Genomic DNA, 17,368 nt, shown 5'->3' on the forward strand with positions numbered 1-17,368 from the left:
TTTTCCTGGGTACCTTCAAAGCAGTGAGGTGACATGTTGGTAGGATGAAGTGGTATCTCTGTTCCCTGCAAGTGTCACTAGTAATTCCCTGGATGCTGTGAGACTTTCAAGGAGATGGGTGCCCTTCCACCGAGGAAGAGGCTCTGCAGAATTCAGCACGCCCAGGTCTCCAGACAGACCATTTCTTAGTTCCTGCCCATGTGTCACCTGTAGGTAAAAGTTTTCAGATCCTGTAGCTTTTAATTGACATGTGTGCAGTATATCTTTTAAAAACCTTTTGGTTGTTGGCATAATGCATAATTAATTAATAACAACAAAAGTATTTGAGTTACCTGTGGGAACTGACGTGAATTAGATTGAACAGGCCAACCTGAGATAAAATGAATCCTTGGCACTCTGGTCCATGAGGGGTTAGTCTGAGCTCAAGTATTAGCCAGCAGTAACGCAGTACTTGCCTGTCAGCATCTGTACATAAGGTAGGACCAAGCATGCAGGAAATTGCTGTTGTTACTTGGAGAGGATTATAGAGATATATTTTATGGGAACAGAACCTCTTGTTTTATAATCTGTGCATCTAGAAACATGGGCACAGTAGTAGAAATCGTTTCATGGCAGCATTTCTCGATAAGTCCAGGACAAAGTTGAGTATATGGAGGTAATAGAAAGTATTCATGTAAAATGATGAATGCAAAGTCCCTTTTATTTTCTTTTTTCATTTTTTTCCCCACTGAAATTGAGGTATTAATATAGTTTTGGGATTGTAGGTTGGACCATAAATTATCTGCTTGCTATTTCAAGCAATAGCTATCCTTCCATTAACTTCCATGATTTTTGGCTCCAGTTGTTAATATTATAAATGCCTCTTTCTCTTGCAGTACCAAATACAACTTCATCACTATTTCCTCATTATAAATAGCAAAATAAGAACCATTAACAACATTTTGTATTGCTATTAACTTTACATGGTATATAAAAGACAGCGAAGTAATTTATTCACTGGGATAAATTAAATCCTTCTGTGTAGCAGAGATCACTTACAAATGGCTTTGTCTTTCTTGTGTTCTTATTTATTTTTGATTCAGCATCCTTCATAAAGACATATTGCTACCTGTTTGTTTAAAGTTTTTATTAAATTTTGCTTGCCATTTTGTAATGCCTCACAGTCACATCTGCTGCTCTGTTTTCATGTATCTCTACACCACTTGTTTTGTGAAGTTTTTTGAAAACCTGAACAAACATTTTAGCCTGATATGACATTGCAAAATTCTGCTATGAGTACGGTTCTTTTCAGTCTGGCTCGCAAACACAAGCTGAGCGTTCCTGGAGCCAAGTAGCATGCAGAGATACACTAGTTACTGCAACAATTTAATTACATTATTTAATTACATTTAATGCAAATGATGAAAGCCCATTTTTACGGAGAAGAGTAATTTTACTTCTGTGAAAATGTTGAATTTCCATTGGGGACCAATTTTTCTTTTCACAGCACTGAGGAAGGAAGTGATTTTGAATGAGTGCCAGATATGCTTTCATTAATATTACCATACTTAGTTGCAGCTGTGGCTTTATTTTTTTTTTAAGACTTGAAATTAAAAATGTTTTCAATTAGATGCTCTCAGAGCAATTTACATGGCAACTTCCAATTTAGAGATTTAGACTAACCATGTGTAAAAAGACAAAATTACTTTCTTACTTTCCTTTGACATTTGGCAGCTCATCTAGATGTAATGGCCATGTGGTGTGTTGAACAAACTTCTGATGACAAGTCATAGCTCTGGGTTGTTAAATTTGATGTGTCATTCTGCTCCTGTGCCATGAATGATGAGAGAGAATTTTCTGATGACTGTCGAGCTGTCAGCTTTATAAGACGACATCAGTTAACCATTAATTTAAAAAAACATACATTTGCATGTTCATCAGAAGAGAGTCTTGTCATCCCTGCTTTCCAGTGACCTTGAAATGACAAGGTATTAGTTTATTTTTTGAAGACAGCAAGGAATGTTCTGTGCTCAAGACTACTAATACTGAGAGATCAGGCAGCACTCCAAGTATCACGTGGGCAAAATACTTAACTTCCAATAAGCATATATTCTGACATCTCCCTTTCAGACGCAGTCTCTTTGCCTTCATCCTTTAAAGCATCTTCTTGATTTATCAGCAGTCCTTGCTGCACCAGAACATTTCCAAAATAAACAAACTAACCTGGCAGCAAGGATCAGAGAGCAGTGGGTAGCAAGTGGTTTAGAGGTGGTTTTGTTCTTGGTGCTGGAAGGTTTGAGAAGGCGGTTTAGAGGCAATTGCTCACAATTGCTTGAAAAACACCTTTCTCCTTGCTTTCAGGTTCCACTTAAAGTATATTTACTTTCAGTTACCACTTCACAACTAGCCATTATCTTCTGTGCTCTGACAATCGCGGTGTCAGGGAGCAGCAGGGGCCAGGAGGTGAGGGTGACCCCAGCAGATGTGGCACCATCTCACCAGCTCCAGGCATGGTGGGCAGAGCTGGCCACTGCTGTTGGGATCCTCAGCGGTCCCAGACATGGCAAAGGATGGAGCGAGGCCAGGAGACAAGGCTGTGATGCACAGAGGAGGGGTCCATGGAGCGGATGAGCTGCCCAGGCGTGGTGACGGGGTCATCTCAGGAGGCACAGCACCCACAGCATCGGAGGGAGTGGGTAGAAGCCCCCAGGGAGGCTCGTCAGGGCAATTAAAGCCCACTCGTGCCCTCAGAGCCCCGATACACAAAATAATTATGTCATTTCTTACTGTCCTTAATCTTCCTGGCAGAGGTTTTTCATGGATATTTTTAGCTTTCCTTATTAATTGTCTGCTTTCCCAAAGAGTATAATTGATTGCTATTAACTCTCCATTTCACATGCTTCCTTTTCTTTCCCCCTCCCCAGGGGCAGACAGCAGATATCTGGGGGTTAAGAAGAATCTTTTGTTTAATTCCTTCTTTTGTTATTTCTGAGGAAATCTCCTTATAGCAATGAGCTTTTGATAATGTCCTTAAGCAGCACCATGTACACTTGTTCCTTTTTTTCTCAGCCTCTTCACATTCAGTTTCACTTACGAGTCTTCACCTTTGTAAAATCAGCACAATCAACACACCAATGTTAGATGTGTAACCTGCAAGGAGCCACAGGGAATTTATGGGCAATTTAGTTTTTTGGGAATCTGGAATCTGACTGTAAGTTATTAGTTCCAGGAGTACTGCCTTTGATTATAAGCATTTTGAAGCAGAAATCAAATCCTTGTATGTGATCAAATAGTACCTGACATACCACAGTCCTTCCCATAATTCAGGCCCTTGTATTTAATTAATTTTATTGTCTATATAAAACTAATAAAAATATTTCATCGTATTGGAAAATAGACTGGCTTTGCCCATCTTCTGACTGTCTATGACAGAATCCTATGCCTTCTAAGTGGCTGTAGAAATGCTAGACCAGTTCAGAATCTAAGTTAATCAAATAAAGTAATAATGAACAACAGCACAAATAAGCAGCAGGATGCACTAAGGCTAGAACTTTACAAAGTAAAATAGGAAGCTATTTTTGTGGCGAAACACAAGGGCATCACAGGCAACAGTAAGGACAACCAATTTGCATTGGTTTGTTAAGGAACACCCCGACTGAACTGTAGTTTGTCTTTGTTTGCGTGATACTCATTCGGGATTTCACTTTTACTGCTGAGAGAATGTTGGTAAATGGAATTAATATTTGCCTTATACAGCTGAGTTAATGATTTGCATCACATACCACATTGTCTGGTTCAGTCTCTTTCTACTTAAGGTGTTTTCCAGACAAACTGCACAAATTCTTAATGTATCCATTAAAAAAATCTTTTTGTGTGATTTTTTTTCACTCACTTCATTCTTAAAATGTACTGATCAAAACCACTTGTTTTAGCACATGGGCTTTTTATGTGGCAGGGATTGCTAAGTTATGATTCATAGATTTGTTTGTTTGTTTCTTCCTCTAAGACCACAAGTGTGCAAGCACTCTTATAAATACAAATGGTTATGCAAATAGAAAAAAAATCTGCATTTTCATTGCGTGCTACTTTGAAACTAATTTTCTGTGCGAACATCTGATCATGAAGGCCAAATGGAAAAACACGCTTTGCACATTCGTTCACTGAAATATGTGTGGATAACTGTCTTTCAGTATTTTTTTCCGGTTCTGTGTTGTCTGCATCACAGAGGCAAATTACTTACTTACAAATTATCCTTTTGTTTGATTGTGCGTTGTAGCTTCATCCCCGTAACGTGCAGCGGTGTCCAGCGCAGGACAGGTTCATAGGAGAGGATTCTCTTCCCTACTTCCAGCACTTGGCCCATGGCCATGCAAGGCAAAGCCAGGACACTGCCCCTCTCTGCTTTGGCGCAGGTCCTTCTGCACTCACCTTGTGATACCTTTTCAGCTCAGATCCTGAATTATTATCACAATCTGTGCTCCTTTCTGTCTCCCCAAAAGTATTTTTTTACAATACTGTATTGAGGTTAGTAGTCAGTACTTGATTTAATGAACAGGGATGAATAACACTAAAATTAAAGTCATGTCACTGTTTTATTTAAAAGCTTGTCATTTTTCTCAAAACTCTTTCTTACAACTTATGAATGCAAATGAGCGTGAGACCCAGATCTGAGAGTCCAGTGTTATTTGCTGTTTGGAATTCTGTCTTACCACAACACATGCTCCTCCATTTTTGTCTTGTCTATTTGAATTATAGTACAAAAAATTCTAATAGAAAAGGAAAATCTGTGTTTGTTTGTTGTTTTTTTTTTAAGTGACAATTTTAATAATCAGGAGTGGGGCACATGGAATATTGGGCTAGATTTTTCAAGTGTAGTCTCCTATTGGTTAAGATAACTACCAATAGCGATTTTAAAAGTTGCCTAAATTTGTTCTTGTGTTTCTTTTAATGTATTTTTGAGTGACAGTCTTTGAAACTCCATCACTGTATATTTAAGGTGCTTGTTATATTTGTCCTGTGGTACCACTGTCATTGCTTTGAACTTTTTAATGTCCAACTAAGGACATAATCATATCGTAATATCAGTGAACGTTATCTAGGGAGTCCAGTTTATCTCATTTTCCATATTCAGGCTTTCCTGCAGAGAACCGTAAATTATTTTATGGGGCTATCCAGAGTCTGCAGATAAACCAGGTTAGTTTGCCTCAAGGTTCTCATCCTACTGAGAAGGGAAGTTCTTGTCAGACTGTTACTCAGTGATCCGAAGATGTAGCAGAGGGGAGAGGGGAGGACTTCTGATTCCCTGATGACATGTTTGAGGATAGCTGTTGCCTCCACAAAGTGCTCAATTACCCCTTCATCTGCACAAAGACAGACTGGGGGAGGTGCTGGTTCGAGAAGTTCAAAGCTCCATGTGCTGATGACCAGATTCCGAGTCAGTACAGACGGTGTTAGAAATGGTTGTTCTTACAGCTTCCCAGGGCAGGAGAAAGCACTGGAAAGAGAACACTTTTTTTTAAACTTTGCTCCACATCTAAATTTGTACCACTTTCTACAACTACCTGAAAGGAGGTTGTAGCATGGAGGGTGTTGGTCTCTTCTCCCAAGTAGCAAGTGATAGGACAGGAGGAAATGGCCTCAGGTTGCACCAGGGGAGGTTTAGATTGGATATTAGGAAGAAATTCTTAATGGAAAGTGTTGTCAGGCATTGGAACAGGCTGCCCAGGGAAGTGGTGGAGTCACCATGCCTAGAGGTGTTTAAAAGGCATTTAGATGAGGATCTTAGGGACATGGTTTAGTGGCAGAGTTAAGTTATGGTTGGACTCAATGATCTTACGGGTCTCTTCAAACCAAAATGATTTTATGATAAATCTGTTGGACCCACTGAGCAAGGCAGGTCCACAGATGTCTCTGTGGGTTGGCAGGCTTCAGCAGACAGCCCATGGACCAAAGTCTGGAGGGGCCCAGTGGACAGAACTGCTGTGCTGCGTGAACTTCACGCCCTCCACACGTCAGCAGGCAGCACCTACACGAGGGTGTCTGGGGAGGTTAGTGCCTACGGGCAGGAGAAGACCCATCCTTGTCCTGTGCAAGCATATAGCCAAGACTCTGGCACTCAGGGCTGTCCTGAACTGAATTCGTACAGTCAGTAGCACAACTACGTAATGTCTTTGGTAACCGCAGTCACAAGGGAAAACATTACTGAGCGGATGAGCCTTCGCTGAGGTCTGCTATTTGCTGAATTGTTAATAGCTAAGAATAAGATGGTGGGGTTTTGTGGTGGAGATGGTATTTTGGGATTTGATTTGTATTTATTTTAGAGGTAGTGCTTTAAATGTAATGTTAAAGCTCATAAAAGCGTCCTTTAGAAACAGGAAATGTTGTGCCAATTCCTTGCATGAACCCAGCTGCAGTATCTGCACATTTATGGTTTAAATCTTGTTTTTCAGCCTCCGTCACTAACATCGGAAAGTCCTGTTTACCACAAAGAGCAGTGATGGTCTATGCTCAAAAAGGCTACTGGACTGAAATATTGTTCTCTGCCTTACAGAGTAAAGCCATGGAAATATTTCTTTCTCTGTCCTTTGGAGATCCATCACTGTACTTATAATCAGATAGCTCTTCCTGAAAGTGATTAAACAAAAGTAATTCAAAAAGCTTCAGGTTTTTACTTGTTACATCAAAGGATGGCTGACAAGGTAGTGAAGATAGGTCTTTAACTTTTAAGATTAACAATGTCAGAACATTTCATCATTTGCTGGTTAATCATTGCTTTGGACCAAGTAAATGTTGCTTCATCTGATTCAATTAATATGGCCATATTTAAAAGGATTTAGAGAACTGTCTGGTCATTTAATATAGGTAATTTGTAAAGTACTGAATTTAATTATAACAGGGATTATCATATTTAAAACAGTTAAAAGACGACACTCCAGTATTTAAAGAGAAACTGAGCTACAAATATAGGACAGATTGCTGGCTTGGCAAATTACACATACTTAAAGACTGTGGGGCAAAGACTTTTTGGTTCCTTGCTTAGTGCGAGGCTGCTAAGCCCGTGGAAATAGGAACCAGTGTACTGCCTTTCATGTGCCACTTTCCCTGGTGTCCTATGCATTCACTCCTTATTCATTTCCAGTGCTCCTTTACACTCAGCAAAAGGACTGCAATCTTGTGATTAGTGTATGATAAAAGACAGGAATGAGGACCTGGGTAGTGACAAGCTGTTTCTTTGGGCTTTTAGTCACTCCTCTAATAATTTAATGTGTGTTCTCTATGGAACTTGAACTCTTCCTTTGCATAATGAGAAAAAGAGCGTGTGTTTACTGAGTGCCTGAGATGCTCATTGTGTTGTGAATGTAAAGCTATTCATACCAGACTGCCGTGCTGGGGAGAGCAGCCTTGGGTTTATAAGCTCCAGTATACACAGATATCACTAAATCCATTTAATCTTCCTCCTCTGAGAATCTCTTCGGTGTTTCTGTTGCTATTCATGCGCATGAAGGATTTGATAAACAGGAAAGTTGCCTCATGGACCAGAAGCCCAGGGAGAATTTCCCTCTTCAAAGAAAAGATACTGGCAGTCCACGTCATTGAGAATCATTTGGTCTTTTGGGGGTTTATGAAGTTTGTTGGGTTATTTTGAAAGTAATTTTATGGGCAACCAGTTCTTTCCGGTAAGGTTTCTTAATGGATTATCCTTTTAAAGAAAGTATCTTAGTTATGGGAAAAAGAAGGGGGTGGTGGGAGGCCCCAGGTGCCAGGGTGATACCCCTCTGAGATGAGCAGGTAGGTGGGCACGAAGAGATCTGTGGCAATCAATGATGACCAGCAGCTGGCACTGAATTATCTTAGCGCCCTCTTACAGGTTCTGTTGTTTGAGATGTGAAGTTCGATGATTCCTTGATGTATTTCACAAAGGTAGTTGCTTTTATGCAACTCAATGTTATTTCACTTCAAGGCTTGGCCTGGCCAGGAGAAAGAATTATTGTGTGTGTTGCTTTCACAGATTGAAATATTGACCTTAAAGTGTGTCATGCTTTTAGAAAACAATAAAGCTGCTTTTTGCTTTGAAAACAGCTAGCACTGCATGAATTATGCTGATGTTCACAGTTTATGCCATGCATATTGTGTTGGGACTTCTAAAGAATTAATTTGTGTACATTACAAAGTGGGTGGAGATTTTAATTTAAGCTTGGGTATAGTTTCACCATAAAATGCATGGCCGTTCTACTCATCATACTGTGATACAGACAATTGTGCAATATATGTTTTGAAAATAACCTTCTGATGATTCCTTGTTTACTGTGTTAGGATGTAGCTTTAAGCATAGGCACTACAAAGTCTAAATAAAACTTTTTTGCCTTCATTCTGCCACTGTTAAAGATCAGTCTGGCAGAGGTTTGCTGTGAGGAAAAGCGCTTCCTACAATAGCTTAGCAACATATTAATTTTCTGATGTTACTTTGAAAGTTAGGAGCTGATATATTATTGGAAGGAAGGAAAAAAGTTAGAAAATACATCTCAGCTAACCTAACACTTTGAAGCTTTAATGTAGCCTTGCAAATTCTGTTTTATTTGCCTCTCCTCTCTGCATGAATTGTCTGAAATACCAAACTCTGCTATGTCTGCTTACTCTTTTGTGCTTTCACAGGGTTCTCAATTCATTCTCTCTTGTCTCTCTCCCTTTGTTTCCCTCTTCTCTCTCTCTGTCTTTTTGGTGGGGTACCCCGAACCTCTCGAGCAGTGCAGGAGCCTGAACAGGAAGATGTAAAGGTGGTAGTGGATGCCCAAGCTCCGAAACCAACTAAAAAAGCCAAGGGAGCAGCTGCGAGCTGTCAGACTGGCAGCACCAGAAAGGAGAAAAAAGGGAAACACAAAGGTTAGCTGCATGCGGCTGAACGTCAGATGTTGAATTGACTGCAAAATACTTCTTGTTATTTTGTTGTTTGTTTGGTTGGTCTTTTTTTAATTTGAATTTCTGAAAATTGCCTAAAAGTCATTTCTTATGAGATTAGAAAATGTGAGTGACCTGGTGTTGTCTTGGCATATGCAACCTGGGGGAGTGAAGAAGGGCTAAAATTTGTAAGCTGAGTCTTTTCAAAGGAGAGTATTTGTTCCAGTAAATGGGTATTTTGAAAATCAGTTCAACAAAACCAAGGTAACATCCTCAAAGGGGTTCTTCAAGTTGTTACTTCAGGGTTACTCTGTCCTGCCTGGTTGACACATGGGAGCTGTTTGTATGAAAAATTTTCTGCAGTGACTTTGGATAAGATTAGGTAGACAAAAAAATACACCGTTGATAATGACAAAAGGGTAGGGAGAAATGACATTACCATTATCAGATTTACTGTTTGAGCTACATAGACCAGATGGAAGAAGTAACATGAGCTACTTTAGAGGTATTCAAATTATATATATGTATGCACACTCACAAAAAGAGAGAGGTTTTTGTACCACATAGAGTTTCTTTTTATTTGATGGTGAATGACTAATGACATTAATACCTTTCCAATAATTTTCAAATCTATTTAAAGAGAATGAAGAAAATGCAAGTGGTAGTAGAACCCTGTAGTGGAACTTGTATTGATTTTTCAGTTACTTTTAAGAGTAAATGTGTTTCTTAATAAAAGATTTTATAATAATATTGAATGGATCTGCTAATAACTTCAGATCTAATGAAAATGGATGATGGTTATATGGTTTTATACCATTTTATGGCATTCATTGGTAATTAGACCAAATCTTGGAAGTTTTAGGTTATGCTTTTAGCTTTGCAATTGCTTCAGATTTTGTCTCCGCTCTGCTCTGACTGTAACCTTCTTATGTCCTGTAAAGGAGCAGGATGGATGCTGAGGGGTGGATGTACTTTACATGCTAAAATAGCATTTTAAAGGTTTCTGTTAGTATTTAGCTATAGTGAGCATTATGTTTCTAAGAATAGCCAAGCTCTCTGTGATTTAAGAAAAAAATGAATCTTCAGACCAGATCCTATGAATAATAAGCTAATTCAGAGCAAAAATCATTGAATTATACATGAATAGCTCTTGAAGCTGTAGGGTAATGATCATACTCTGGTCTTAGATGTGTAATGCTTTTTTTAAGTGGCTCGAAGAATGATGAAACGATGATCAGAACAATGTGCTAAAGACAGAAGCAAGGGAAATATTAGGTTTAATGAGGTTACGCTGACATAAAGCAAGAAAAGGAATATGGCTAATTGCTCATACAGAGCTGATTGAGCCTCTCAAATTAGGGGTCAGTGCATTTTGTAACTCTGTGATGGGTAGTACGGTGTTCAGCAATTTTTTCTACATCTGTGATTATTATTGGTATTCTTAATGGCAGTATCCAGCATAGACTGTGCCCATTTTCAAAAAGAAATGTCATTTTTGTGGGACGGAGCCTGCAAATGCAGCAAACTGATGACATTTGGTAGTAGCTTAGTTCATTAAACTGGTATTTCTGAAAGCCTTGGTCTCACAGTTTATTGTTTGCCATAACACTCAGTAAGAGAAAAACACCCAAAATGTTGTCTTTGCAGTGAGGATAGTGGATCAAATTCTGGTTTGATGTTTGGTGCTAGTAAGGGGTGACTAAGGGTGCTGGTAAACCTAGTGTACAGGATCACAGCATGGTTCAATGGAAAAATAATGCAAATAAGTGAAAATGCAGCAAAAACCTATGAAAAGTATGTGCCCTGCATAGTATTACAAATACAAAACTAGAGCATGTTCAGATCTCAAATACTTTGGTGATTCTTTAAAAACTGAGATTCCCGAAAGTATTACAGGTACATAGTGGCGTGAGTTTTTCATTCAATTGGGTTTTTTCTCTGATGTAGGTTTGTGAAGAAATTAGTAAATATGTCAAAGTGCTTTTTTGGGTTGTGTGCAATGAATGGGGCAAAAACAAATCAGGAAGATAAAATGGAACCTTTAAAAGAAAAAACAGAAAACCATGAAAAGCTGTGAGTTAATTCGAAGTGAAGTCTGATATGAAAATTCAGGAATCATTCTGTGAAAAGCTGATGTTGGGGGTTTGTGTTTGGTTTTGGTTTGGTTTGTTTTTTCCCTTAGCACTCTTGTACTCATAGCATGTAAATACACTCTAGGAAAACCCTGCTCTGAACTGCACTGGTTCACACACTGTCATGGGCAATATAGATAAATATTTTTGCAACTGAAATCGGGAATCTGGATGTGCTTGAAACGTTCAAATAAACGATAACTTCCCGGTATTTTTTCATTTATGTTGTACACTTAACATATATAGGATGTTGAGTATTCCCTGCTGTCTTTATGCCAGTCAGAAAGCAGCCGAGCTGCTTTGACACCCAGCACCCTTTCTGCCAGGATGGCTACTGCACGTTTTGATTTGCTTTGCTCCTTCTTTTCTCTCTTTCACGCCTGTCTGTCTGTTTTGATTTGTGCATCCTGTCCCATTTTCAGATGTAACAAGCAACTACATTAATGCTGGCTGGCTAAGAAAGCAGCACCATTTGCTGGATAAGAAGCATCTTTTCTCATGGTAACGCTTCCTTCCTGACGGAGGGAGGGAAGTTCATGTAGAGTTGATTTATCTCGGCTTCCCTGTGCATTAAAGAGCAAGGGTAGGAGGAACAATGAGTGAGTTTCCACCAAGAAAAGTCCTGTTATTTCCAGATCTGACAGCCTTTTCAGGCTATGCTTTGGCAGCACATGAACCTGATTGTGAAGAAGTCATTTTGGCCTCCTCAGGATAGAGATTTATGAAAGTACGCTTCCTGCTGCGCTTTTCTACATTTCATCAAGGTGAATTTAGAGCTTGGTGCTCAAGCATTTGCTTTTAGTTACCTGATCTGGTGTTAGCAATAATCTTTCTTTTGACGGCAATTTGGACTAAATAACCTGGAGAGGTCCTTTCCTAAAAAAAATTCTATTTGCCCCCTTTCCCTATAAACAAATCCCTTTGTGATTTTTCAGTTGCTTGAGCCCGTATCAGCGGATGGCAGCCTGCATGAGAACAGGCATACGCTGGGAAAAAGTGTTCACAGCTACAATATAGTTAAGGTTATTTAGTGACAAAAAATAGACATAAGAAATGCTTTCCACCTTTTTAAACATTCTGATTTTTCAGTAAAGTCCTTTCGAGGAGAGTTTCACCCAACAGTGAGATACATATATACACACACATATAATTAAAGCAATGGAGTTTTAGATTTCCAGAAAATGATAGAACCATTGCAGTGAAGAGACCTTCAAGATCATCGAATCCAACCATAACCTAACCTAACCTAACTCTAGCACTAAACCATGTCCCTAAGAACCTCATCTAAACACATTTTAAACAGCTCCAGGGATGGTGACTCCACCACTTCCCTGGGCAGTCTGTTCCACTGCTTCACAACCCTTTCCATGAAGAATTTCTTCTTAATAGCCAATCTAATGGAATATCACGATATTTCATTCTAGCAATTTTATTAGAGCTTCCTAAGCGCTTGTTCTGAGAAAGAACCTTTTTCACTTATTGATTTGTGCAATGCTGCTTTCTTGTACCACTGTTCTGGAAGTAAATGTTATTATCCTCAGTCGTCACACTACTTGATAAATGCAGATTTCAAAAATATAATCAACTGTTGGTTTGTCTTTTTAAATTAAAATGTAGATCACTTCAGACAATAAAAGCAGAAGCGGGGTTTGCTTTAAGCCAAGTTCTTCAAAGGAACACTGTCAGCGTGTTTGGAGAGAAAGGGCGTTCTTGTTGTAGAACCCTTGTTGTATATAACTGAGGTCAGAAAATGTGGCTTGAGATTTTCTCTTCCAGATCCCTCCTGCCGGACCTTGATCAGTTCTTCAGATCTGATCTGCAAAGGACTTAAGCATAGTCTTAAAACTTGGTCTGTGAGCAATATGTCTGACTTCATGCATTGAATTTGTGTCTTAAATGCTTTTTAAAATAAGACCAAGAATTTTTGTATCCTGCATTTTGCAAAGCAAAGACAGAAATACTTGTTTTCTGTGCTATGTTCCTTTCCTGATATGTAATCTTGTTTACCATTCACTCACAAATCTCCGTTAGTTCTCTCTGATGTACTTTTCTTTTTAGCTTCTTTTTCACTTCCTTAGTTTGCAAATGTTCTATGAAGAAACTCTTAATTTATTAGAACAGTTATTTTCAAATAATTTAGAAATCTGCCTTTTCATGGTGTCCTAGGTGCAGTAAAGACCTTCTGTAAATTATCAGTTAATCATTCTTTCCTGTACTTAGAAGTTCTTGTAAAACAACCAAGAGGAAATATCATTTGCTGAAAACCTTTTCAGAGCAAAATGTGTGCATTTGACCTTCTCCTCCTACCCCTCCACCCTCTGAAAGTTTTAAATACTCTTGCTTGATTATCTCTTGAGCGATGAAATAATAAAAATTAGGGTTCTGGCCTATCCTCTTTAGTTTTCTTATTCTGCTCTAATATTATAGTGTCATTAGACTGTGATGACTTTGAGAAATTTTCTGATGGGTTGACTAGAAATGCTTCATTTCTGTCCAGTTTTGAAAGGAATTTCTGCTCAAACCCATTACAGATTCCGGGTTTAGACAGGACTATTCAACGGATTGATCTAAGCCTTGTGTTCAGCATGACTATACCCTTAGTTCCCCACTTGCAAATAGGGTTAGAAAGTGTATTTCTTTTCTGCAAAATAATGTTGAAGACTGTGAAGCTGAAATAAAAATGCATGAGGCTCAAATGGATACCCAGAACTGCACTTAAAGTGCTCTACTAGTGCCATTGTGGGAGAGAGAAGAGAAGAGAAGAGAAGAGAAGAGAAGAGAAGAGAAGAGAAGAGAAGAGAAGAGAAGAGAAGAGAAGAGAAGAGAAGAGAAGAGAAGAGAAGAGAGAGAAGAGAAACAAAAACCCAACACAAACAAACCCAAACAACAACTAAAATGCCAACAAAACAAAAACAAATAAAAGCCCGAAATAAACAGGAAAAAAATGAGTAATAATAATAATAAAAACAACAAACTGAACAAAACCAAACAAAACCAATAACAAACACACACCAAACCAACCTCTAGATCCTACAGATCCAAGAAGGAGGGATATACTTCAGGATTGATAGCCTCCGACGCATGTAGTCTGTACTTGCTTAGTTTGTCAGAAATAAATTTGGTAGCTACACCTAGTATAACTGGTATAGCTCGTCTGTATTCATTTTAGCATCTGTCCGTAGGATGTATCAAGAGGGTTGGAAAGTGTCCAGCAACAAGCGGCTGGGGCTGTAGGCCAGGGGAAAGTATGCCTGGTGACCCTCTCTAAAGAGATTTCCCTTAATTGCTGGATTGGAGCAATGAAACAAGGTCTTGACTTCACATCCTCAAAATGTATGGTCATTGCTAAATCTGAGGAAGCTGAATGGATTTGGGGTTGTTGGTCCATCCATTAGAGGCAGAGTTTCAAACAGGCATAATGTGGTATCATAAAATGCATGAAAGCTTAGATTTATTTCTCAGAAGTCATAAACACTAAGCAAAAATTTTCCACTTTATTACTTTCCCAAGGCTTCAGTAGCACTTCTTTCTTTATTCCACAACTTTTCCTCTCGCTGTGCATTCCAGACTTGGATTTTGTGAATTTTGTGTGTAGATAGTTAACGTTTTGTGTATTTAAAGCAAAATAAAATAACCCCTATCTAAAAATCCCATGAGAGAGATTGAAGTTAAGTGCATGTCTGCCTAATATCTTTTTAATTTCTTAGAATTTTGATGAATTCAGGTTATAAAAACATTCTGTGAGCTAGTTTAGATTACAGATTTTTGAGAACATGGTTCTTTGTATTTATAAATATTGGCTAGAAGATTTTAGGTGCTAACAGAACATGGGCATTGATAAATAGTAGTTTATAGGATTGAAATGCCAGTGAATGCCTGCTTTCTGTTGTATTTTCTTCTGTTATCTCTTTGTGTTCATGTCTGGTATCCCTGGGTGTCATCTGAGATGTGACCATGTCAAAGTCTAACGAAAGGTCTTTACTGAGGGTCTGATGTTCTGCGGGTTGTTTCAGTTTTCCTCTTTCCTCCCTGCCCGCTTCACAGCTGCCTCTCAAAAATTCCTTTTCTTGTTGGCAGGTACTCAAGGACATCTCCATCAGTTTGGGTTTTTTTACCTGACTTCTGGGAAAAGTTGTAGAAAATGCTGACTGTAGCAATAAAGTCTTTCTTTTTGGCACAGCCCGCTCAGCTGCTTTGCCAAATGACCTTGTCCTTAAACTGGGAAACTTGTAACTATAGAGTGAATGGTTTAGTTCTTTGCACAGTGAACCATCCTTCCAGTAAGTGGGTGGAAAGGATTCAGTGAGACAAAGAAAGAGAGAACACGGGGAGAGATCCAGCCTGAGTGTCACAATTATGCAAGCTTGGGAGTGTTTTTTCAGGCATTAGGTAGGTGATGATAAAGCTGCCAAACTATGACTTGCAAAGACACGTTTATATCACGTGATATAGAAAAAGAGAATTGTGTATGTATGCTCACGTTTAATACCATTTTACACATGCAAATATAGCTACAAAGATGCATGCACACACACAAATATTAAATAGTTGATGCTGCATTTACCACGAGCCATCTACAGTACTCCAATTCAGCAGAGGTTCTTTATTTTTGCCTCTCTGTCTGGCTACGTCTTCCATTCGCTTAAATGGGGTCACAAGTGGAATCGTTCATAATGCTTAATAACACACTCTACCAGCGGTGCACTCCTTGGAATACTGAAATTGATTTTTCTTCTCTGAAATTGTGACCTGCCAGTGTAGCCTTTGTCCTAGTGCCTAATAATACGTGATGTTCCTGGCGGCACGGGATGCGAGCGCAGGTGTTCCGCAGGCGTCAGAAAAAAGCAGCCTCGGTGCAACGTCTGATGCTGTCGGAGGCATTTCATTTGCTGCAGATCAGCGTCTGCTTTGAAGTAGAATAATTAAGGTGTTTTGTTCCTTTTGAAATGAGTTCTCAAAATCAGGTTTGTGTCGTCCAAAACTTAATAAGGGGTTAGATTGATATGCATGAGGCATGTGCATCTTGTTAAATAGATGATGCTTAGCACTTTGGAAATTCAGACTATTAAGGTAAGAACCTGACTTTAGGTAGCCAGTTAATGATGATGGTTAATATGGCTAAAACTGTTAAAAATACCACAGTCAATCTGAGCAGCAGCCTGTCTGTTCCAGAGCACCTTTGCCAAAGCGCTTATCCTGAGATAACTCTTGAGAAAGTGCAATTCTATTCACTGCCACGTTCTACCTGCAATGTAGGAAATTATACTGCTCATTCTGCATCACACAGAGCTCCTGTCTGAAATTCTTATCCTTCCAAGATGAGAGGAACATTTCCATGGACTTTATTTAGTCTTTCAAGGTCGGATGGACACATTATTTGTTGTTGGTTTTACCGTAAGTAAATCAGAATTTACAGAGTTGGTGCAGAAATTGCCAGATAAGTAAGGGTCTGTGTGGTGCAGATGAGTCAATATTTCCATCTGATCCTGAACTCGATGAATTTAATACTTCTGCAGTGCTGGACTGCATCTCGTTAGGTGGCTGCACGGCCAGTGCTGCTGCGGTTGCGGAGGGTTCCGACCGCTCTCCTTCCCCTCGTGCTTCCTACCGCAGTGGCAGCTCGTGTGGCACAGCACAGTTAAGCATGCTGAGTGTATCATCCAGTTGTCTTTTAATGCAAGTTGACAGCTGCTGGCGAAGCAGCTTGAAATAGTGTTCTTGGAGACTTCTGCTACAGATCACAGTCTGAAAAAATCCCAATCCCTACAGCTCCTTCTTACAGGATTTATTCAGCTCTGTTTGCTGTGAGGAGCACCATATTTTTTTACTGAACTAGCTCATTGTAATTCTTGCTAGTTCTTCACAACGTTACTTGCTTATTAGCAAAAATTTCAGAACAGCAACAGTATACAGGTTTATGTTATTTACTATATCTGTACATTATATTATTACCCTTTTTATTGGTGCAAAGATGCATTTTTATATAGCTGATTTAGTAATACATACCAGCAGTAAGTCTTAACTAAGTGCTGAAGTCCATTTGCAATCTGATGTTTTAACTTGCTGTCATGAAGAAAAAATAAAAAAATGAAGTTAGCTTGTGATAAGAACACACCACATCCCACTCCACGTTTTCACTTTTCTGTCTTCAGAGGCGATTTACAGCCATAAGGAGGTAAATAGCTCCTTTCTGGCTCTCGTCAGAAGCCACAGAATCACGGCATGGCTGAGGCTGGAAGGTGCCCCTGGGACTGTCCAGTCCCACGTCCCTGCTCAGAGCAGGTGCCCAGGACTGTGCCTGGTTGGGACCTGAGCATCTCAGAGGATGGAGGTTCCAGGGAATATGTGTTATCTTCTTCATA

General features: G+C 39.3%; 1 protein-coding gene across 1 annotated transcript in view; it reads left to right on the forward strand.

Annotated features, from left to right (window-relative positions):
* The window catches only part of TUB (TUB bipartite transcription factor), a gene marked incomplete at both ends in the record, with an annotated part of 67,726 nt that overhangs the window by 33,987 nt on the left and 16,371 nt on the right, over window positions 1-17,368 (forward strand). Inside the window, one exon of the mRNA XM_080344573.1 lies at window positions 8,725-8,859. Coding sequence (XP_080200699.1) covers window positions 8,725-8,859 — 135 coding nt within the window. The remainder of the gene's footprint in view (window positions 1-8,724; window positions 8,860-17,368) is intronic.

This window comes from Nesoenas mayeri (genome assembly GCF_963082525.1).
Source record: "Nesoenas mayeri genome assembly, chromosome: 5".
NCBI lineage: Eukaryota > Metazoa > Chordata > Aves > Columbiformes > Columbidae > Nesoenas > Nesoenas mayeri.